This window comes from Epargyreus clarus, unplaced genomic scaffold (genome assembly GCF_041222505.1).
Source record: "Epargyreus clarus isolate Ecla_fem2 unplaced genomic scaffold, WU_Ecla_fem_2.2 ptg000006l, whole genome shotgun sequence".
Taxonomy (NCBI): domain Eukaryota; kingdom Metazoa; phylum Arthropoda; class Insecta; order Lepidoptera; family Hesperiidae; genus Epargyreus; species Epargyreus clarus.
Genome location: NW_027332214.1, coordinates 1,215,826 through 1,240,803, shown reverse-complemented (window position 1 = coordinate 1,240,803; position 24,978 = coordinate 1,215,826). Strand labels below are relative to the sequence as shown.

General features: G+C 37.2%; 1 protein-coding gene across 5 annotated transcripts in view; it reads left to right on the top strand.

Annotated features, from left to right (window-relative positions):
* Positions 1 to 24,978, top strand: part of hth (Meis homeobox homothorax) — a 349,085-nt gene that overhangs the window by 206,057 nt on the left and 118,050 nt on the right. For 3 of the 5 annotated variants that reach the window (XM_073073576.1, XM_073073577.1, XM_073073574.1), the window contains one exon: positions 18,911 to 19,068. In XM_073073576.1, coding sequence (XP_072929677.1) covers positions 18,911 to 19,068 — 158 coding nt within the window. The remainder of the gene's footprint in view (positions 1 to 18,910; positions 19,069 to 24,978) is intronic. The other 2 variants (XM_073073578.1, XM_073073575.1) reach the window with 1 other exon arrangement.

The following is a 24,978-nucleotide window of genomic DNA, read 5'->3' as shown; positions in this document are numbered from 1 at the left end:
AATAATGCACGATGATTTTATATCCGCCTAGCTAGTGTATTGTTAAATCAAATAAAGGCAATTTACAAACAAAAATGGTGTGCCAACAATGGAGTTTCGATTTCCCACAATCAATGCAACGCGGTACTGTAAACTGGCAACACCACTCATAGACTCGTTCACGGCCGCCATTACGAGAGATTACCTCTAATGTAATGTGTCGGTGATTTGAAATAATCACGCAGATTACGCAGCAGTGCCGTTGTGTAACCATTTAATCAATACCATTGTCGATCCATCGACGCCATAACAATAACACGATATTTTATCGTTTGCGTAAATATCATATTTAAACCTTGAGGCAAAATTACGCATGCATACTAACCTAAAGACGTATTACTGTAAAAAGTAAAAGAATACGGTCCTATATTCTATCGTCCGTTCGACCGTAAGAAATTACTGCGCAGTACGAATGTAACCAATTGTAAAAAATGTTATTGCCTCAAGTGTCATTGTTCGCGGGCGACAAACGTATATTTATTTTTTATTTTGGCAACTCGTATAACATTACTGCCAGTGACACGTATGAAACTTGTGGTTTTGAACGGACGTTTGAGGTTGTAGCTGGTTAGGAGGTTTAAAAAAAGAAAATAAATTTTGACAAACGGATATGCAGTAAAATAGGTCCTAACGAGAAACTAGAAAGATATAAACCGTGCGCTGCGGTCGCATGTACACACCGCAGGTAATTTGAAAAGAAAACTAGCCTCGGGTGTGTTCATCGACTTTAATCGAGCGTGCCTTATTCAAATTACTCCGCTCCGGGCACTAATAAGTGGCTCACAGAGAATACTTACAGATAATTGAATTAATTTCGAACTCTAATCGATTTCTGTGTCCGAGTCCCGCTATTCGACGATAGATGGCGTTGACTCGATACCGTAGTGCGGTGCGGTACAAAGGCGACGTTTTTTCCTTTTTGGAGGCTTAGTTAATAATATTGTATTCGCAAAATAAAGCGGTAGACGTGTCTTGTTTATGCAAAAGGGAAATTATCTCGCCACGGCGGGTGTGCATGCAAAAAACATGAACATCTTGAACGTGGAAACAATCATGCGGAGGCGGTCCCACCCGAAAAGCATAACAATGTAGGAACTGCTTATAATACATTCCATATTCCCGGATCGTAATTGAACATCCTATGCAAATGCGGCGCGCGCTCGCCATCTCTTTAATATTTATAGTAACCTGGTACTTTCATATGGAGCAGGTGGTGGGACCGTGCGGTATTTATGTTATTGTTTATATTATATATATATATATATATATATATATATATATATATATATATATATATATATATATATATATATATATATATTATTCCCTCTGAGCCCCGTCTCTACGTTCGTGGCTAAAAATAGTGGGTCCCAATTATAACAATTTACGGCTAAAGCGGACAGTAAAGTTATGAGGCGACTTGTATTATTATGAGGATGAGATATTATTATGACATTGTATCTAGCTGGTTAGTGACTTTTGAAAAATTAGTAATAGGAGATTATTTTTAGCTTAGCAAAAAACTAAATGGTTAGCTTTATACCAACATTATAGAGCAGTCGTGAGTAGGCGTTCTGCGTAATTACAACATAACTTTAAAAGGAATTATTTAGGCTGTTTCTTTTAACAGTATGAAGGAAAATAACAAAAGAAAAATCCGTACAAAGAAGTACAAAGTTTGGACAAGTAAAACCGAGTGTAACTCCAAGTGTATGAACAGAAAGTAGGTATGTAAACCAAAAGAGAGCAACATTCGAAACAACTCAAACCACGCAGATGATCTCAATGTTTCAAGATCGTCGCGGCGTTCCCCGAAGCGTCCGTACGTCACTGCTGCTGCCATAAATCTCTATGATTTCGCATAAATTTACATTTTAACGGGTAACGTCGCGACACTCGTGAGCGTTTAGCACTCCATAAAATTAGAACAAGACAAAAGAGTCGGACCAATCAGCCGATTGTGGCGCCCCTGCCGGACGGAACACGAAACTCTGAGGCTACGCGCTAGTGTACATAGTTGTGGTAATTATATTGTGGTAGTTAGGATGTCTCTGGGTGTTTTATTGAGTGTGTTAAAAAAATAAAAACTTAAAGCAATTTATTATACATTTAGTATTTTCGATCAATATTGCCCCAATTACTAATTACAAATATAAATTGATATAAGGAAAACCATATTGTAATTTGTTTTTTAAAAATAATTTATTATTACAATATATACCTACTATTATAAAAATTGAATGTAAAGTGTAAAAAGTATAAATACTATAAAGGGAAGAGAGATAACTTATTGATAAACAATCGAAATATAATAAAATTATAAATCTCTCGTGCCACATCTTTAACAGTTTTTACGACGAATCTTAAAAGACGAATATTTTTATATGTTACTACGACGTGTGTTCCTACGAAGAATTATAACTTAAGCACGTATTGTATATTAATTTACTACGTAGATAGTCACGAATACGCTACAAAAGTCGAATACCTTTCAACTTTTCCTTTCCCGAATTTTCCAATTACCCACTGGCAACACCGCACCGCCGCAATTAAAAATAAACGTGTGGCCGCTGTGTTTACGTTCGTGTGTGATGGACACGGTGCATGCGTGCTGTGCTTACCGTACACAAATAAACTGTGACGCAACGCTGGAACGGATTGCCAAATATTGTAATTATTGGAAAGGGTGTACCTACTGATATAAATAACTTAAAATAGGAAGAGATGTGTGCGAATATGATAAATACTTAAAATTATGTTTGAAGTGTATGATTTGCTTTTTGTCTTTGGTTTGAAACACCCATCCGACTCTGGACTGTGCCTGACATTACTCAACTTTGTAGACGAAAGTCCGAGCTTGACAATGTTAGGAATATTTATTTTTATTTATTTATTTTATTGATCTAATTAGAAAGGCCGAAGCCACTTACAATAACTAGACAGATCTAACATACAGACATCTCACAGAACTAAGCATACAGACATGATCAGCTTCCAGTCATCAGCACAATATATCTTATTCAATTTCAAATTTAGGTGATTTAGTCAATTAAAAAGCTCTAGCAACCCCTAACGACTAACTTAGAAAACTTTCTATAAATGTCTCTCCCTCAAACCAACAGAGCAGCACTTAACACTTCTTACAAAGCAGAATAGAAATAGGTTTCACATTTTCATAAACTTTAAAAGGTCTACCACATTTAAAATGATGCTGTACCTAAGCACATCATTCCATAAACCCAAGTCCTACATCAGAAGTCTATATTTAATTTAGCCGGTAATATATTACAGACGTAACAAGGTGGGCGTTCATTCCCGGTTGAAGCAAACGTTTTTGCCTCTCATTCCAACTGCACACCTACGTTATGTTTTACAACTCATATTTTTAAATCTTCGAGAAAAAGTAGTTTATAAATAATGAATTCTGTAAAGCAGTTTGTGTCCTTATTAATACAAGTATTTACGACATAAATAGTCTCTATTTAGCTGTGTAATGATATAGCTGATAAAAAATAAGTAATGTAGTGTCCTGTAATCGTAAATAAGGAATGTTATAATAAACGACAATGATTTCTATAACATTGTCACTCTCAATATAGACGTAACTAAGTGTTTATTTTTCTTATTGATACCTATATACAATTTATATGCCACTGACTGCCTTAAACGATGTCTGTTAAGTAATTTAATTGATATTAATTTACATTAAAAACGAATAGATTTTAAGAAAGAGGTTTGGTTAACTTTAACTGTTATAAACTTTTAATTTCCTGAATTGTATTTCTAATTTTTACAGCAAAGACATTACGAAACACAGACAAATGCTATTTTAACATAACACACACACAAACAGTTAATTAAGGCCGGACAAGTACCAGGAAAGCATAACATACGAGCGGGCGTTTGGCGACCGCGGGCTTATTACGCGCGCTTATTTATGCGCGCAAGACGCACCAAAAACGCGCCGACATCAATTCCACGTTAATCCACGGATTACTCGCGAAAAGCAAAACTGCATTTAACGGCGCGCGCGCAGCTATTTCGGTCGGGATAAATAATTGCGAATACCTCCGGCCGTTTATGACGCCCTCCGCACTGACAGTAATATTTGTGTTTCACCTGATTTATTCCGCACCTACGGCTAATGCGCGCGACTGGGCCGCTGTCGTAAAACGCGCGGTTTACGACCGCCGCAGATAATGACCGCCGACCGCTCAATTAGAATCCGGATCGGTAATTTAATATGTCGCGGATCGTTACTGTTTGTTTTGTCTTCCAATTTTTCTACACTTGCTGGTTTTGGCTGACGGCGACTATAGTGTAAAGATATTTAGAGTGGTTCAAATTAAAACTAACATAACATATTTTAATTGTAATTGTATGTAATCCTTACGGATAGACTTTTAGATTTCGGAGATTTAATAACTCAAGTCCATGAATTTTGTGACATAAAACTAAATAAATGACAGTAATTTTCAATCTAAAACATGTTACGAGACTAACATCGAAGTATTCCAAGTTTAAAATGCGTTGACACGTCGCGCGTCACGATGACAGATCGAATCCGCGCCAAAAGTGACTTTAACCGCAGTGTTGCCAGCACTCAAAAATCTTGGCACTCACACCATCACTAAGATACGTCGGCCATCTACGATTTCCTCGATGTTTTGTTGCCAAATTCCTATTTCCCGTAGGTATATCTTTCAGTGAGATGTTTAAATAACGAAATTGACAACCGTAATAGTATGATGCGATTGCCAGAATTTATTCGTGTCAACAAATTAAAATTTGAAATAGCATTTTATTTATAGAGATTTGTTTTTGTCGCTTTTATATTATGTTACATTTATAAGTTGCGTGTCATTCTAAATTTATTTTAGAAGATATAGATTTGGGAATACTATTGGTATAGAAAGATCCAATCATTTCAAAAGTTTGAATATTTGGTATAAGTAAGAAAATTATATAGGTCACTAAAGTATATGTGATTACACTCAATTATAAGCTCATGCATACTTAGTAGTTAATCCAAATCTGTAGCCAGAAGTTAGCTGTTAAAAGATAAATGATCCTCAAGTAAAACAATAAATCATTACTATTGCATTATTAAATATTTAACGACCGTATTCGATAGACCGTACTAGATACCATTTATCGGTATTACTATCACGTCGCGATGGCACCCATCAACACTTTTAACCATAAAAAACCCATAAATGAGCGTCGAATCAATACGGTCTTATGATCTAGTGAAGAAGGGACATTAAGTCTTTTGTAAATGGATTGTATCTATAAGTGGATCGGTTTAGTGTTGGGCATAGACTCTCAGAGGTTCCTCTAGTGATTCTAGTGTCAATTGCTAGCAATGGGGGTTGTTGGTGGGGTCTGATGGGAGGAAACGTTTTTAAAACCTGGTCTCTAGTGGCCCAATGAGATCTTGCTTTGTTGCCTAAGACATATCATTTATCATTATCATTTATCCGTTGTTAATGTATCCTTTGATAATTATGCAGTTTCTTTCGCCGCTTCTTTTCCATAACGAAAAACCTTGTGAAGCGGTGGTATTGACGATCAAAAAGTGCTCTGTAAAGAATCTATTTTGTATAAAAAAAATGATTTGATTTGAATTGTAGTGCTCTTCATAGTCTGACGACCGGCTTATAACAAAGCACTGCTGTATTTTGATTAGATGGGAGACATACGGTCACCTTACTCCTCTAGAAGTAGCATCCGTAGCCTGTCACGAATTCAATCCTACCAATAATTGATTACAACGGTTGGCTATGAGTGTATCTTCTACGTTCGCTAGCTTCAATTCCTCAAAACCAGATGCCGGCGTCTCAGTACAAGTCTTAAATGTTAACATTCGGTGCGCGTGGCGTTCCCTGGCGGTCGTCACGTACTTATTCAAATAACAATTAGTTGCAGGCCGGCCACGGCTGCGCACAGAATCACAAGTGACAACGGTGCCGGAACTACCGATTGACAACAGCTCAATTACCAGACTCAGATTTTATTAGACGCCCGTTTTATTATACTTTTGAGGGTTTTAGGGCCAGTTATAATTTGTATAGGAAGGGATTTTTGACAATTTGTCGGATGTGTAGTTTTTATGGTTATAATGAAGTATTTAAATTAAACATGATTCGTGATGAATATCACAATAGGTTACTGTAAAGTCAATGTCTTAAAATAATTATTGTGATTAATTAAATAAACAAGCGACAGAAAAATTAATTTTCTTAACTTTTAGTGTATAATTGTCTGAAAATTGATAATTCATGAGAAATATTTAGCAACAAACTTGAATTGTAATTGAAAAGAACGCTGAAATTAACATAAATTTAAACTTGTAATTACAATAATAATATATTAAGATAACAAAATCTTATAAAACTATAAATATACTTTTAACAATCGTACCTTATCAAGAACAATAATTTGAAATGTAAAATACGTTTACAAATCGTTAAACACACTCGAAACAAAACGTTTTTATTTTCTCACATGGCAACTCTGTGCGGTTACACATGCGCCGCTCAAAACATTCTGACATATCGTATCTTGACTGATTGGTGGACTCGGCGCCTTAATTAAAAACCCCGTTTTCACATACCTACGGGTTTAATTTCAGAAAATTACCGTGCGTATCTACAAGTTTGTATTTACCTGTGATACGGTTGAAAGTCCTCCGTTGGGAGTGTAGAAATATGTTTGGGAAGCGATCGTATCTGCTGCGGGCACACTCGCCTCAGTATCGAGTGATCTGTGCATAGGACGATGACATCGACTTCGTTTTCGATAACATTCTCTCGATTTTTTTCCTTTTTGGTATTAATTTTCGCCTCGCGATACAAAGATGATACAGGTATAGTCGTGCTTCGGATACCTTTTTGATTTTGTTGCCAATATGGATGATATTTTCGGCGTAATACCTGTGATGGACTGATTTTGAGTTAATGAACAAAATGAAAACTATTTTGCGCAGGTCGTTAATGCATCTAAGTTCATTATATTCCCTGATTAGGTAGTTTACTTGTTATAATATTGGTACATACCTTTGCATATTTTTAGGGTTCCGTACCCAAAGGGTAAAAACGGAACTTCGCAGTCTGTCCATCTGTCCGTCTGTCACAGGGCTCTACCTCTTAAAGCGTAATAGATAGATGCTTGAATTTTTTTTATTATATATCCAATTTTTCGCTGCAGTTTATTTCATTCTTTACTAGTCATAATAGCTTAAACACGTTTCTACTAAACTCCAAGACTCGAAAGAAAGAAACTTGTCTATGGTCCGCAATGGCGACTCAAAACGTCATTTCTCATATCAAACGCAGCCACCAACCGAATCCGCACCAAATCACTGACACAAGATACGCGACAGGAATGAGAGATGGCACCCGTCACACGTACGAACAAACGGACAAAACCGGGATTAATCGGCCAACAAGCCGGTGTAGTGTTACGCCGTGTACCAGGCTATCATGGGGCGCGGGTGTTCATAAATACCGGCCGCACACCACGCTCGAATTAATGTTCCTATACCGGTTGCTACCAGTGCGTAGGCGCAGCACACCGCGATTAGCTATTTTTTTTTGTTTTAGCGTAATGCTTAATGATGAAAAATTATTCGGAAGAGTACTGGTAATTAAGTTGATTATTTTGAAGTGAATTTTACGCAATATCGAATTCGAAATTTTGTTGTTTAAATTATTTTTTCAACTTTCTTTCTTATAGAAAGACATAGATCATGCACACAATAAGTTTTTTTTTCATCTACTTAATACACATATATTGTCGTATACCTATTGACCAATTTACTCAAAGCCTAAATCAGCTATAACTACCTACCTATCTTACTTTCTTCATTAGATCTGAGCGCACAAGTGGACCGATTTGTAGACAAAGCTGAAGGATTTTAGTAGTGACGTAGAAATAAGTAGAGATGTTTACAAAATTATAAAAATACAAAACGGTTGAAAAATTAAGCTAAAACCTCGTTTTACAAACGTAAGCCAAGAATAAGTTAAGTTAAGTCAGGAATAAGCTTTCATTTGCAAATTAAAGACAAACAGTACAATTTTACTTATATAAGCAAAAATATCGACTTTCCCATGCCTTTGCTTAGCTTAGATTCACACTGTAAAACTATAAGTTATGCGAAAGGTCAGATATCAACAATCGTTAACGATCTCGAAACGGATTGAGGATACAATTTATGTCCAGCCGGCGGGGGGCGGACCTCTGACGGAGTGGACCTCGCTGGATTGTTCGTTTCAACGACCATAGTTAAATGTGGTTGCTAGGTTTGTGGCTAATTGTGTTGTAGGTAATGATAAACTTTTTAAGTAGCGAATATGTATGATCGATGGTAAGTCATCCAGGTTATGTGTCAACCCCAAATAGGTTTGAAGATCTACTAAAAGTGGTAGAACCAGTATGATTCGACCGGGGAAGAATAACTGACGCGTCTATTTCACTTGATAGAATATCTACCGCCCATGGATATTTATTATCAGCTCTATATAAACCAATGATTCTATCTGAAGGTGGCCATAGATTCGTTGTCACTCCTGAGGACTAAGATGGTCCCCTCATATGTAAGTCAGCCATACACATCGAAACGCAGAGCTGCTTCACACTAGGATTGGATATGGCGGTGGTACCTCCCCGACTGTACCATACTAGCTCCACCACCATACCACACCCACCCATACCACCACTATCGTATTATCTTTCATATAATATTCATAATTTAATGAATACATAGACAAAATATTTAATAAAACTTTTTTGTTTTACCCAAAGTCCATCCAAGCTACGTCATTTTCAATTCCAATCTTTATTACCTCGAAACATACTTGAACAGTACCTAACAGTACATATAGCTAGGTACTACGTAGGTACCAGTTGTGCATCTAGAAATCAATATGTAAATGAATAAATGCAGGTGCGGCCAAGTAAATATATTCACGCAGTCCACGCAGATCACATGCTCAAGTATTCTAAATATTCATTTATTGCTGGTCGCATGTAAATGTCGCTAAAACGTTTCATAGAATTTTATCTATCGTGTATTTTATGTTCTATGTATCGATATGTAATTAAATTGATTGATTGATGTTTGTAGTTTTAATTATTTTTTATTTTCTGAGCTCTACTTTTTAGTGTAATCAAAATGAAAAAATGTAGATGAAGCCTTGTCTATAATTGATTTCAATAAGAAATTAGTTTGTGAAAATACTTGGAAGTCTTTAGGTAGGTACCTATTTTTTGTTCTGAGACCAAAAAAAAAATAAGAAGAGGTATGTAATATTGAAACATCTGTACTGGTTAAGATTAGCGGACTAGCAGTTTGGCGCAGACTATACATAGAAATAAAATCTCATTTATAGAAAAAGAAAACTAATTTACTTAATTAAATATTTCTGTTACAAAATAAGCAGATAGCAAATAGAACAAAGATTTTACAATTATCAACAGCGTCATAAAAATGCTAAACACAATATTAGATAAGCCACCCCAAACAAAACGCCATTTTAACTCATTCCACTAACGACGTTTGACTGAATGTAATGGCTCATATTAGAATTTGCATTTTAACGACGTGTCAAACGGGAATCAAATCTGGGACCGCTGCAGCATTCATTATCCTTACCCCTTCAACCCCTAAACACTACGTCTAATAAACGGTGCAAATTTATCCCTGATATATTCCTAAGGAGCTTTTGACCGGAAATTGCACGGAATTTACGTTCAGACGTAGATTATTCAGTGTGAGGGTGATGGATGGTTGTATTCAAATCTTACGTAACTCGCACTTCTCTACCATTTCGAAATTATCATATGTAACTGCTTAAGTGTTGCGTTTGCTTCTTATTCGTATTAAAACCTCTTATCGAAATAATAATAAAACTCCATTGTCGTACCATTTAAAGTCGTAAGAAAACGCATTTAAACGTCCATAACGCTGAACACAAATTCGCCATTCCGAATTAAAATAACGAGTTTCGGTGACAAAATTTCACAATTTGGCACTTCGAGAACTCTTAATAAACCGTTATGCTTGCGAAACGCGAAAAAATAATCATCCGCCCGATCTCCGGAGAGTTAGATCGCGCAAAATTTGGCATTCGGCGTTTTAAGACGTCACCGAAAATGTTTTTTGGCGGATAAGTAATAAAATACGGTGGATATCTCCGCCGGATCGGGTTTAATGAAAACCGGCGGGCTATCTGGGCGAAATCCGGCCCTCTTACTTAATATATGCGATTTTTATCGGGCGAACGACGGCAGGGTTAAAAATATGCAAAAATCACCGCCCGGGGTGAATATTAAGCGATGTAATTTTGTATAATATGCCGCAATTAAAATTCAAATTGAAATCAATGCGAGGATGAACGGTCGGCGCGGGGGCCGCCGACTATCCTTAATCCCTTGATATGCGTTCTGCGACGGGATTTCGGGACACTTTATAGACTCTGAATCATCGCGAATTTTCACTGGAGTTAAATTTTGCACGGAGCGAGAACGAACGAATGATTATAGTACTGTAAGGATAAAAATAATTTAACAGAATTACTTATAAGATAGTAGCTAACGAGATTGCAGTCTACTTGATGATAAGTGGCTGCTGCTCAGGGACATCTGTAATTAACCAAAGATAAGATTAGAGTCCTATCTGAGGTGGGCCACAGGTGCGTTGCTATCCTCTGGGAAGTATATAAGCTGGAATGCCTCGAATAGGTATCTTCCTTATGACCTTCAAAGCAGAACATAACATCGTTTAAGTTAATATTAGGCAGAATTAAAGAGTACTTATAGGTAACAGAGAACATTATTGAATAATTAATATTAATTCCGAAATTGACCATTTCACAAAACTTTTACTGACCGCAAAAAAATATTTTCTAACATTTATTGTATCTATCGTATCATCGTTAATGTTATTACATAACCTACCAATAAAAAAACACAAATGTTCTCAACTCAATTACCCGGAATCGAACCTAAAACAATTGAGACGACGACAGGCCAAAGATGAGGCAATTACAGCAATAAACCGCTTAGAGATAGGCAAATTTTTGACAATGGCTCGGATCACCACAATTACGCATTGAAAATTAGTTTAATATCTCGAATGATTTCGGAACGACAATTAAGAGGGTATAACACTTGGAGCGGCTGATAGCGGAGTTATGGGGTGAGTTTATGGTCCATTAAGTGAACGGAGTTGCTAGTTGAAGCCGGCGACTTTGTTTGACTATTTGAAGAAGTTCTCGTGGATATTTCAGTCATTAGGTGCAGTTTGAATGCTTTTTTTTGGATTTGAAACGGTAAAGGAGTATGTCGATTTTACTATCAGGTGAACGGTCATTGCCGTTGGTAATTGGTGGTATTTGTGGTCAGTTATAGATGTGTTGCTACCTTCGTGTACTAAGTTTAAAAGCTTTATATAAGGGCTTACCACACTTCAAATTAAAACACAGCAGCGCATAACAACTTTTATAAGGAACTAGCTGAGCCGGCGAAATTTGTACCGCCTCAATATCTATTTATCAAATATATTTCATATAAAATATAGCCTATGTTACTCGTGGATAATGTAGCTTTCGAATGATGAAAGAATTTTTAAAATCGGTCCAGTAGTTTTTGAGCCTATTCATTACAATCAAACAAACAAACAAAGTTTTCCTCTTTATAATATTAGTATAGATAATAGAAAAAGAAAAGGAATAATTGTAATGATAGTTTCTACTTTTATACCACTAACGTTGAAACACTATGAATTCTACCACCTTAAGATATTTGGAATTGTGTAGGTAATATAATGAATAAGTAAGTAAACATCTCAAGGATAGGTAATTATCGATTTTTACAAAAATAATAAGCCTAGATCTAGAAATTTTATTTACATATTATAGGAACATTAAACTTAAATCCAAACAGGAAATAATTAAACGATACTTATCCCTTGTTTTAGGAAGTCAATTATTTGTAGTATAACACCGACAGACAACTGTTTTATATGCATAGTGAGTACGCGGATGCTACAGTAACGTTTTACGATATTACTGTTTGATTGTTTGGCTTTGATAGACGCCGGGTGATGGGCAATACGCTTTGGGGATGAATTTAGTTAAAGTTAATGTTTTCAATGTTACTTTACATATCGATACCTTAATTCGCAAATCAGCCAATTCCACTTTTTTTTCAATTTTTTTTTTAATTTATTTTGATTTCGTTCAACGCCATTTATTATCAAAGGTATCCATATAGTATTTTTAAAATCAGGGACAAATTGACAGAATTAAAAAAAAAACGGATTTTTTGAGGGACGCTTAGGAAATGATTGTGGAGTTTTTAATTCAATTGGAACCCTTGGGGTCCATCTGATGAAAGCTGGAGAAAGTCTTGAGCATACCTCTGCTGCACTGCGGATTCGTGAAGGTTTTTATTTACCTCATCGTTTATTGTAATTTTTATTACAAGTGTTTTACTTAAAAAATAATATTCAATCAATCTGGAACGCTTTCGAAAGGTTATTTATTTATTTAAGGATTTACAAATGTATTATTTATTTATCTATTACATGTATTATACATACCTATGTTACATCTTATATATACTCCGAAACGGCCTTACCAAATTGTGATTTTCACCAAATTTTATATGCATATTCAGTAGGTCTGAGAATCGTCTACTATCTATTTTTCATAACCCTAAGTGATAAGGGTTGTTCACCCTTAACATTTTTTTATTTATATTACAACACAACGTTTGCCGGGTCAGCTAGTATGTAGTAAAGAATCTAATTATCTTAATAAATATACTATTATCTTAATAAATAAACATCTCATTAAAATTTTAGAATTCCTGTCACCAACATTCTTCCATGAGATTTATCGAACCCTATAGTGCAGTGTGAACGAGTGCATGCTATCGAGTTACGACAATCGAAGCATGCGTCACTAGTGATGGGACGTCGTGGGAAACGTCGATAAATTACATACTATCGGTAAAATAAAATGTCGTCAAAAACACGTTACAAAAAATATCTATTTAATTTATTATAAAAAATTGACAAAAAATTAATATTAAACTCAGTAATGTCATGAATAGTAATAATGTCACTGAACAGAAATAAATATTTGTTCATTTACAAGAAACATTTTATTTCGATGTAAAAACAAGTATCGGCGCAATCGCGAGATGTTAATTCTGTTTTAATTTCTGGTTTTTCTAGTGTCGTGAGCGTATAAATCAGACGAGCATTGATAAATTAATACACATTTTGAAACCGAATGTGAGGTTTTAATGAAATACCGTTGTACCACATTTTTCATAGTTTTATTTTATTTAAAAACACTGTATCTTATAATATCGAGTGACCATATTAGTGAGCAGAGATTAATTGGTGTAACAGTTACGAACGTGAATATAATGTTTATTTTAACCAAGGCGGACTACTGTCGTGTAAATTATCGATGTCAGTAATATTAAGCAGATTTAATGGATTTTGATGTTGTTTGTAAAAACACACGTCATCCAAGAATGCGGATTTGGTTTCGATGTTGCGTGTCTTCGTGCTATTTCTCAGGGTCTTATTCTAGAAAATTAGAAAAATATATTATTTTTATGTTACATGCACTTAAGATTAGCATTGAACAAATATTTCTGTCTATCCAATTTTTATGTATCAACGCTCTTTTGGAGTAGTTCTGAATGATTTCTTATACAATCATAGCTTTGCTGTTACATAATATCTCTATTAAGAACCAATAAATAAAACATGGATTTGTCATTTAGTAGATAATCCTTTTTGCATAATTATGTTTTAATAGCAATATCGTGACAAAAATCACGCAACAAACAAACGAATGAATCGCGCAAAGTTAAACACCAATTGATTTTGTAATTTCCAAAGATGAGCTCAGAATAAAACATTTAAAAAACCGTAAAGAGTCGTCCGAAAAGCTTTCCACATAAAATGTTTATCGACAATCCAGTCTATTAACGTCACAATCCCTAAGGGCGGCCGCGGCGTCGTAATGCGCTCAGCGATTTGATGGATTGGCTTCTTCCACTCCCTTCTATTTGCAAACACCCTTATCTGGACCACGGAGGGGTGGGGGATGGAAGGGCTAATTAAAATTGCCACCAGAAACGCAATTACGATTCGGCTGCATTTTTCGATCGTATGTTGTATGTTTAAGGATGGTTTTTGAGTGACGTCGGGGTGGTAATGGTGCGAAGGTGGATCGGTTGCATCGGCTTTTGTGGGATTATTGGGTGACGTAATGGAGTTTGGGGTTCGGTGCCCGAAATGCAAGCCTTATTGGACTCGTTAATTTGACTGACGCTGTGTTCGCAGAATATATTAAACTTCATTTGGGAGGATTTTAATTTTTTAAACAGGACCCCCAGTTGACACCCATTTTTGCCGAATAGCAACAACTTCATGATACTGTTTTGGATATGGTACTGCTGGCTTACTTATTCGTTTTATCGAAATCATCGACCAATGGGGCAACGCAATTTCAGATTCACGTTTTCATTTCACTCCTATTGGAATTTGATATTTATGAGACTTGATCATATAAATCAACTTTATTTTACTTCTATCTTAAATTTCCTCCATACAGGGACTAAACTAGGTCCCCGGTTATGGATTTTCTAAAAACTAGTGCTCTAACTCTAAACCAAGATTGTTCTAACTATGATCATTAAAATAATTTTACCTATCCTATCATTTAGCAAGCATACCCGTACAAGTAAAGGTGACACGTTACAAATACAGCAGAACTACACAAAGAGGTCGTCAGCAACAGCCGCGTCAGCGCGTCTGCCGCTTTCCTCAACCAGGGTGATTAAGCGGACGTTGCGATCCGCTCAATAGCAACGTTTTGCAAGTTGCGCTATATCGCTGTGAGGTTTTAATGACTCGTTTACACTCCTGTACGCCTGGTACTTGGGATTTGTGTGTGGAGGTTTATATATTTTTGGAGTTTCTTTTGGCGCGTTTTAAAATCAGATGTGATTTATTCAAAAGAAAACAGCGTAGATTACACAGTCTTCAATGAAATTCAATTCAATCAATGAGAATTATTATTTATCATAGTGGTATGACTTTATGAAGATTATGGATTTGAAATCAATTATAAAAACCTAATTTAGGGTATATTGATTTACCTTTTTCATACAGAGTGAAAAGCTATGCCAACCGGACAGCAATGAGTGGATAATGAATGTATTGACGATTTTATGTGTCATGAACCAAAATAGATTAAGAATATATTGTGAATGCATTTAAGCATAAGCAAAGCAACTCTGCAAGATCGAACCCAGAACTGTCTACTTGTACCCGTATAATAACCACTGCGAGCGAGTTAGGGCTGTTAATATTTATCTACCAAAATAGAAGCGAAATATTTGGCAATAAAACAATTTATAAAAATTTTAATATTTTTTTCAACCAGGTAGCAGTAATTATTGATTTTTTTGCCATTAAAAGCTTAGAAGTTTCAAAGTAAACTAAAATACTTCATTTTGAAAAACGTTCCATTTTAGTTCTAAAGAAATTTCACCCAATTAGTGACAAACATAGCGTTACCATCGTTAGGTTCGGTAACCGAACTGCTCATTAGAGGTAATCCATCTATGGTGTTTGCTCCCATGGCGTTTGTAAGCCGATTGCCGCAACCCGACACCGAACCCGCGACCCCTGCGTGGGGATGCCGAGATAACACAAGTGTAGGGTTACATGTGTGCGTGTGGGATTCTTTTTGGAAGATTAGAAATCATGTTTTGATTTTATAGAAGCTTTTGAATTTATTGTAAGATAGTGTTTGAAATTAGCTTATTTATTTGGAAACTTTATGTGATCTTTTTGGAATATATGTAATCATATAAAATTGCCTGTGTTCTACGTTATAACACAAATAAATACAGAAAATTGTAAACAAGAAATAATTTTCAGTAAGGGAGATGTTTCTTATCTGCCATATGTAAAAATCTATTTAATAATTTAATTAGTATCTATACAACGTATTTTAAATAGAACTTAATACAAGATGTTAACAAAAAGAAAAAGAAATGTAAATAAAATAAACCATTTAATGTAGTCGTATAAGGCATGTTTCAGAATAAACCATCTAAAAAGCCATGATTTCCAATATTGTGATACAGTATCGAACTTTATAATTCGTGAAAAGTGACGTCACTTTTATGGTTTTATTCGTCTCCTTTTCAAATGATATCCAAAGCGACCACTTAACGAAATTCGATCCGAACAAGAAATTTACATTTGTCGCTCGCAAACTGCACAACTTGGCACAATTTCATCACATTAAGTTAATTTGCAGCATCTCTTGACTTTTCACACGCGACCCCTGTTTGCGAGGGGCGGGGGACATTAGGGGTCGGTGATGAATGAGGGGATTACATGGAATGCATCATGCAACTGCACTCAGATTTTGCACGCTGGTGCTACAGGGTGTTGTATTGATGTTTTTTTAAATAAATGGCACAATATGTATTTAGTAAACTGGTATTGAGGCAAAAATGTATTTTTTTTTATTTGAAGTCTAAATGAACATGTAGTCCGATTGGTAAGGAGTAGTCACTGCATGGGTATATGTAATCTACTCCAAATATAATCGGAGTCTTATTTGAATTCTTAGTACTTTCTACCTTTAGGGATTTAGTTTAAATTTACCAATTTAGGTTCGCTGCCTAAACATGATTATTATTATAGTTTTTGAAGGAAGAAAAAGTTGTGACGGCGGTGCAGACACAAGTCTGATTTATTTGTCGAGTTGATTTCTTATGTGAGACCATATCTAACATGATTCCAAGTAAAAAATTAGGATCTTCAAGAAATCAAAATTCAGACCACTCTGCTAAAAGTAAACATATTTTTTGTGATTATACTACGATGATCATAACAAAATCCGCCCTACCAAATCACTTTTACCTGCCCAGTAATTTCCGATTTTCCCAATTTCGCTTTACGTTTTCTACACACCCTGTATCGCGGGGTAATGGCGTAAGAGTAATTTTATTACCCTGCCCCCATTACCATCACAATGGCCAACGCCACCGGCCGCTCGATCCATTGTCAGTGTTATCAATATCGAGGGAATTTTATCAAAATTAGATAGCTTTTTTGAAAAATTTATACAGTTTGACCATGACGAACTATGTGCTTTTGAGAAGTGCATAACTTAAAACAATAATAAGAAAGCTTTTATTTCTCGTATTAATAAGCAAACATAAATTCTTGATAAAGAATCCAGTGTCATAAAATCAAAAATATCGAATTCCCAAGAAAATAAAAGTACAAGCAATAGAAAAAAGATACTAATGGAATCGACAAATAAGTCTCAAATAGACAGCTTAAATTAAAACACCGAAACAAAGACAAAACAATGAGAGATGCCGTTTTTTATTTAACATCGAACGTTACCAGACGAACAGGAGTAAGATGAAGCTCACACCCGCTACAGTACTGATTCGATTTGTTCCTGCTACGATGAATATTTGATGCGGCTCAGTGCACACTAATTTGTTTATCGTGTTCCAAGCTCCTGCTCTCCTGGTACACGTACAGCATCGCCGAAGTGAAACTCCCCTTAATTATTCAGATATTCTTCGTAGCCGCGATCAGAAAACATCTTTTGTTTGTTCCGATGTACGTTTTCACGAAAATCCACTTTAAATTTAGTTGGACCACATGTTCTAAAAGAAGGAAACATTTTTCAAAGTCGTTGCAACCATTAGATGTAGACACGAAGTAGCTTGTCGACAGCACATTTTCTACTGCTACGCAACTGGTTTGTTTTCTCTTTTTGAGAGTTGTCTACATTTTTATTAATGGTGTAGTGACTATATAAATTGGTTAGCAAGCGTCTTTCTTAGTAGTCCCAGGTGTATTCCAAATCATAATATTATTTAGTTACCCCACTGTAATCTACAACGCTTATAGCACATTCACATAACGAAGCATGAATTCGCTGCGCACGGAAACAATAAAATAATAGTTACAATAAAAGCTAATCTAAATCCCAAATCAGGCATAACAATCGACATGTAATAAACCAAGCGAAGTGTGCTCGCAGCGATAAAGTAACAGTATGTAGACGATTTCCGCGCAAACGCACATCGCTGTAACGAATCCGCGAACCAACCAGACACGTAGCGAGACGTACTAAGAATTAATTAAGCGTATATACTCAAGATACGAATCAGCGGTGTGGCAGGTGATTAAATAAATACTAGTTGGCGTTTCTAATTAATATGCCAGACGCACGGGTGATAAGCGAACGACGCGACGCGACATCTCTTGCGGTCCCTGCACGCCTGGTACCTACGGTGCGATTAACACGTTATTGTAATGAGCCGAGTACGAAATTTGTCTCGCCTGTCTGTCTGTGGCGATGTGTGGTGATAACGGGCTTTTACTTGCTATTCTAGTAATTGGATTAGAGGAAAATGATAGTTAACACAAATTTCTGGTCCGTTAAGCATCAGTTAGTAACACGGATCACAAATAAAGCTATTTTCTGGTCAATATTTATTCAACGAAATAGCTGTAATTGTAGACGTCTGCGTTGCCTTTGGTAAAGTAGCATTAAGACTTACGAAAGACAGACTTGAAGCTACAAAAATTGATGTGTTTGAGGACTAAGTTGTAAAGCTTCTACAAGTTGGTCCGATTGTAGTTGGTTTCTTTCAAAAAATAGGTACACGAACACTATACTATGAGGCAAATATATGTTCGGCAGAGGAACAACAAACTGAGCTACGTAGATCTAATCTAAATCAAGAGAAAGTTGAAATGAGAGATATAAAACCCTTCCTTTGTTTCCAGGTGACGCCAGCAACGCCAGTATCGGCTCCGGGGAGGGCACGGGCGAGGAGGACGACGACACGAACGGCAAGAAGAACCAGAAGAAACGGGGCATCTTCCCGAAGGTCGCCACGAATATCCTAAGAGCGTGGCTCTTCCAGCACTTAACGGTGAGTACTGTAAGTTGCTTATACTAAAGCTGATGGATGGTGATGTGAGATTGAATGTTAGGACTAGAAATTCACTGATAATTCTCATATACCTCATTGATCTTTTTAATAGATTGTTGACAAAATCGCGTGTTGTCTTGATGAGAATAATTATGCTAGGCTTGTGTAAATTAGTTACTTAGGAAATCGTAGAAAAAGAGTTGCTGCAATTGAGAATCTGGGTATAACAAACGCAAGATGGAGCTCTTGGATCCAAAGTAGTGAATAATATTTTAGGAACAACGAGAGATAATATATTTTTTAAGGAGATACAATTACGAAGAATAAATAACTATTAGTCAAGACATTTCATGACTAGTTAAAATTATTTATTGTACAATTATTAAAATTACATCCAGCCACGATGTCCATTATATTCAATAACAACTAAATAAATTTGTAGACAGACACAAGACAGACTTAAGTACATTAATTTATTATTTCCTTTCAGTTTTCTAAACGGGTGTAGCTTCCCATACAAATGACTAATGGAAGAAATGCATGATTGACTATGTCGTATGCGAATTTACACACCATCAATCTATTTTCGTCGACTATTCCTCATAGTTTATTACGTGTACACATTTTAAACTGATTAAACTTTCGAGAAACGATTCGACAGTTTTAAATCGAAATTATAAATCTCCATTAAAAAGCTGAAAGTGGCGAATGCAAAAAACGTATTAATAACAAAGCGTCAACGTTTCGCGAGACAATTGTAAGCGACGAGCCTCCCGTTCAATTAAAATTTTCCAGCGAAAGCAATAAATTTTTCATTGCGTAGACAAAGAGTGTTTGAAAAGGCACCTCTTCCATGGAGAACGCAATTAAACTGGTCCCGTTCGACGCCTCAATACCGGCTCCACGTTTTATCATTGTGATTGATGACGTAAAAAATAAACATTAGCATAAGACGGTACGGATAGGGAGCTCCGAGTGTCGCGAATGCACGACTCCGTGTTGCGTAGTAATTTCTAGAATGGCTTTCTGGCGCGGGGGCGCGGGGTGCAATTTCATTACCGGTCCGGATCCGCGCCCATAAATCACCGGCTCCGAAGGCGCTCTCTCGCTCGGTTCAGGTGACGCTCGCAAACTCCGCTGAGCCCGTGCCTCTGTTTCATTCACGGCCTCCCGAATCCCGCTTTCTTTATGGCTATGAATTCCCTGAATTTTCCACGAACGAGTTTTAATTGCCGCCACTGAAAAGCGTGAAAAGCTTTCGCTTCGACCCGGTGCGACCTTTGTCGATTTGTTTCTGAATTCGAATACGGTGCACCGTTCGTTCAAAAATCCGGAAGCTCTCCTATTTCCGGGGACGTCCAGAGTTCGAAGTTTAAAAAGTAGGCGACCATCGACAATCGAATTAGGGAGCTTTTAGCTCGTTCCGTTTCGCGCGTTTTTGCGCATCCCCGTCCACGGCCATTACCGCGTTCCAAATTACTTATAATTGCTTCGCTTAGCGCTAAGTGCTTTCATTACGGGCTCCCCGAAGCGGTACCGGCATAGGTCGGTACGTGTCAATATTAACTCGAAAATCTCCAATCCATTATTGAGCGGCGCAAATCGTATTTCATGTCGGAATTTTAAAGCTCCCGAAATCGGAGCGTCGATAGGTGGCGGTGGAAGCGCGGTCGGACGTAGACAATACTTCAAATTGGCATCAAAAAGCGCATTCGACCCACATACGAGCCGCGAGTGCATAGCTGTCAGCGTGATGTTTGTAATATTCATTCGATTACGGCGCGGGAAATGGAGCGGCGCGCGGTGACAGCGCGCCACCTGCGCGTTTCAATGGAAACCGCACCGCCCCGCTCGGCGACCGTGTTTCAATTCGAATTTTCGAATCAAATGAATTCAATGTCGCACGCCGGCATCCTTGGCCGCGGATCCAGATACGAATATGGACGTTCGATTAGCGATTACACAGGTCGGAGTCATGTCGCGACACGGCGGCCGCGGTGATTGAATCGAACGCCCGAACGCTAATTCGGAATTGCTCGGCTATAACGGCCCAAAAAAGGAGAGTAGTGATCTCGCTAGTTGGAAATCGTCGACCGTGGTCGCATTTAAATTCAGCGCGGCGCATGCAATATTGGTAACAATCCGAATGTCCGTGACTGTAAACGGTATGAATTTTAAAACACTACAATCTAGTCCGTTTGAATTTGAATTTCGACGATCCGAGCAGGTTACTGCCTGTTTTGTAATTTTAGATCGCTGGATATATATTCCATCGTTTCGATCGAAAATGTCTGTGCAATATGTCGAAATATTCATGTTCTTGGTTCAAAGCATCAATGAATTGAACAGGAATATGATTGGAATAAATTATCACATCATGTTGTGAAAAATATTGACATGATATTCTCATCACAGCTATAATAAAGCTTAGTGTCCTGATAGGAATGGAAGATACCGCTATAACACAACAAACGGTCGAGCATTCAATAATAATCAATAAGGATAACATCGCACACACCTATTAATCAGCTACACACGAACGTACGATTATTAGTTTTGTCTCGTATAATCTTCTGAACCATCGATCCACGGGATCGTGAGCCGCTAAATCTCCCATAATGCGTTACCTGCCGTAACATGTCTCCCCGAAAATTTCCCAAGAAATAATATTGAATAACGTCGCCGGGAACAAATCCCACCAGCGACTTTAAGCCCTTTTAGGGGGCTAAAAATAATTATAAGGCTGCGGTAATCCCGCGACAGGATCCCCGCGGCGTTTCTCTTCTTCTATTGTTTTTGGATTCTTGTTCTGATGTATTTCTGATCGCCTGGTACTTGTTTGTATAAATCAAATGTTTAAAGACATGTTATTCGTTTATAATATGGGAAAACTTTATAATTCCAAAATTTATTGACACATGCAATGATTACTGTCAGAGTTCATTAACATCTACAAACAGCAGAGCGTGTCAGACACGTGCCGTAGCAGACAAAATAGTATTTTCTCAGACAGTACTAACGTATTTATAACTACCATAACACAGTCGCGCAGACACGGACCGTGCTAGTAAAGATATTTTGTTTGCCATGACTGTACGGGACCTAAATGTATAGACGGGACCTAAATGTTAATAAGTTAGTGTATCTATGTATAATGAATGTAACATTAGTAAGACCACCGTCGAAGTTTATGCCGAAATTCGTAGTTAGCAGAAACATTAGACGGCATCTACGTTTCCCATAATAACTTTGTTGCGTCTTCTTTCAAGCACACGAACATAATTCCCCGCGACAAGCTTAACATAATATTAATAGAAGCACCAAGACATCATAGAGAGGAGATATTGCGAAACACGGAATTCCTAGGCGTGCGGTGTTGAGTTACGTTCGTATCGGGTTCGCTTTGAGAGGCACCGCAGCGGAATGGAAGCATCGCGCCGAAAGAATTTATACTTTATTTATGCGAGTACAATGTCTCTTGCGTTATGCCAACCTGGTACTTTACGATTATTATGGAGGCATGTCAAACCGCTCGATCCGATGGGAAATAGAACCGTTGACCTGATGTTTATTTCATCCTAATGCGAGCGGTATTCTTTGCTAGATGTTGTTTTCCGCGATCGAGCAACTGCTCGTTTTCTCAGATAAATACATCCTGAGATTGTTCGGTCTATTAGCTTCGTTACGCCGTTGTATCTACGTGCGATAAGTGTTGTGGACTAGAATAAAAATGATTCCATCTTAACAAAACTCTTTGAGCCCCGTAAAAATTACCGGACTTATTTACCCGCGTCTACCCGTTAATCCAATAACTGGTCCCTCCCCAAAATATGGCTCAATTTTGTTCGTTTTCGCGTTAAAAACGTTGGGAAAACTTGCTCTGCCCTTGCTTTATTTAGGGTAAGGGCAAGTCGTAAGTTTTACTTGGAGGAGTCGGGGGCAAATTGCATACGAATCCTGGAAATGAGAATTTATTAATATTGGAAGGCGACGACGCTGTAAGGGAATCTTCTAAGAATTAACTTGTAGGTTTTTTTTTATTTGGCGACGAAATAAACACTGGTTGACTGGAAGTCGTCCCCAATGTATAGAGGCGTTTATTTATTAAGAAGTTTCCTACGATGGATAAATTAATGCTTGGAAATTAAAGGCTTATTTATAAACGTCACCAAGGAGATATTATGAAGTCTTTTTCTATAAATTCGTATAAAAATTTAAGTTTTGTTCCAATAGGAGTGTCAGAAATCAGAATACCTTTTTCACAGGAACAAACTTTAAAACTGCACGGTTACTGAAAAAATCAATTGAAATAAATGCCGTTCCAAAAGCCTCGTGTCAGGATAAAGTTATTTGGGCAAAGTTTAAAATATCGCCGTTTCTTTGCACAAAGTTGGTTGCAGTCGGTGCGCGTTGCCAACTGCATACGTCACTACACTTTTTGTTCCGCAACTTTTATTCATAACAAGAACGAAATCTTCGACATGCGGACCGGGAACATCCATCCTGGGACGACAGGAATCATTTCCGTTTATCCCGGAGCCAGATATTCCTCCCACTTTTTAAGTCCACGATGTTTAATGCCTCCGCAAACGGTCGGACAGGATATTCGGTGCTGCCGGAAATAGAGTGTGTAGGTGAAATAGCACGCGCTGCAGTATGAATTAGACAGGGATGGAAACTCCCAAGTCCGTCTTGGGATGCGAGAACGAAATTTGAATTTGCAATGTATTTTAAATGGGATGCCTTTGAGATTGATGACACGATTTCCAAATTCAATAACGGACCAGTCTCATACGTTCAAAATTTTGTAGGTTGGTAGTGGAGTTGGAAAGCCGAGTATGTCGAGTGTTGACTAAAATCATTTTAGGGCCATTTAAACAAAGCGTTCATCTTTCGTTAGCTCAGTTAATTAATACTTGTCATTCGATAGCACGGCGAGTGTTTGCGAGGGTCTCCGGTTCGCTTCCCGGGGTGGCTCCGAGTTATCGGATTCCTTGCGTTTGCATAGGATCCTTGTGTTGGCGTTTGATATTAAAGGGTTATGCTGCGAAAATATTGACACTGCTTCAGAAAGTAATCTATTTGCTAGTCGCGGATTACTTCGGTAAAATTTTCGTCGTTTCAACAAGTTTTGTTTGGATGATCCGGCTCGGAGGACCAAAAATGTTTTTCTAACGCTATTTTACGACAGTAATTTACGAGACTGGAACCCTTGACCTTGAAAACTTCTAGCATAACCCTATTTCACTGAACTAATTGGTACTAATAGTCATATTTGGTACTGTTAGCCTATTATGAATAGAGATAAACAGTTTTGTCCCGGTCGGCCAAACTTAAGCAATGCTATTACACTAAAAGGCGTTACGCGAGTACGTGGACCAACTCCGGTGGCAACGGGCACCAAAAATCAAGATTAAACGCAACTTGTACATCGCACAATTACTTACGGCGAACAACAAACAGTCGTTTCGGTAGTGTAGTTAGCGGAGTTGACCAAAATTGCCCATTTCATATCTGCTCGGTGTATCGAGGGGTCAGCGGAGGGAGGGTCGTTAAGATAAGATATCTCCGGGAGTGGACAGGGGCCTCTCAGGTTTCAGGATGAGGGGTTCGCGCAGAATTCGGGCCAGCCAAGGGTTTCGGTGAAAAATGTACGGCAGCTATCTCTCATACCGTATCTTTGGGTTTGCCTGTTGGTGGTATAATTTTGTTTTGAAATTATCACTGGTGTATAAAATATTCCAAATTTTAAGAGCTTTTTATTAGGTACCAAAACAATTGAATACAAGCTTAATTTAAAGGGGCATAATGTTGAAAGTTTAAAGGTAGATTGATGAAAAAATAAATTAAAATTTATTCATCTTTATTTTTTTAATCCAGTGCTTAATTGTGTAACCCACATAGAAGCGACATGTATGT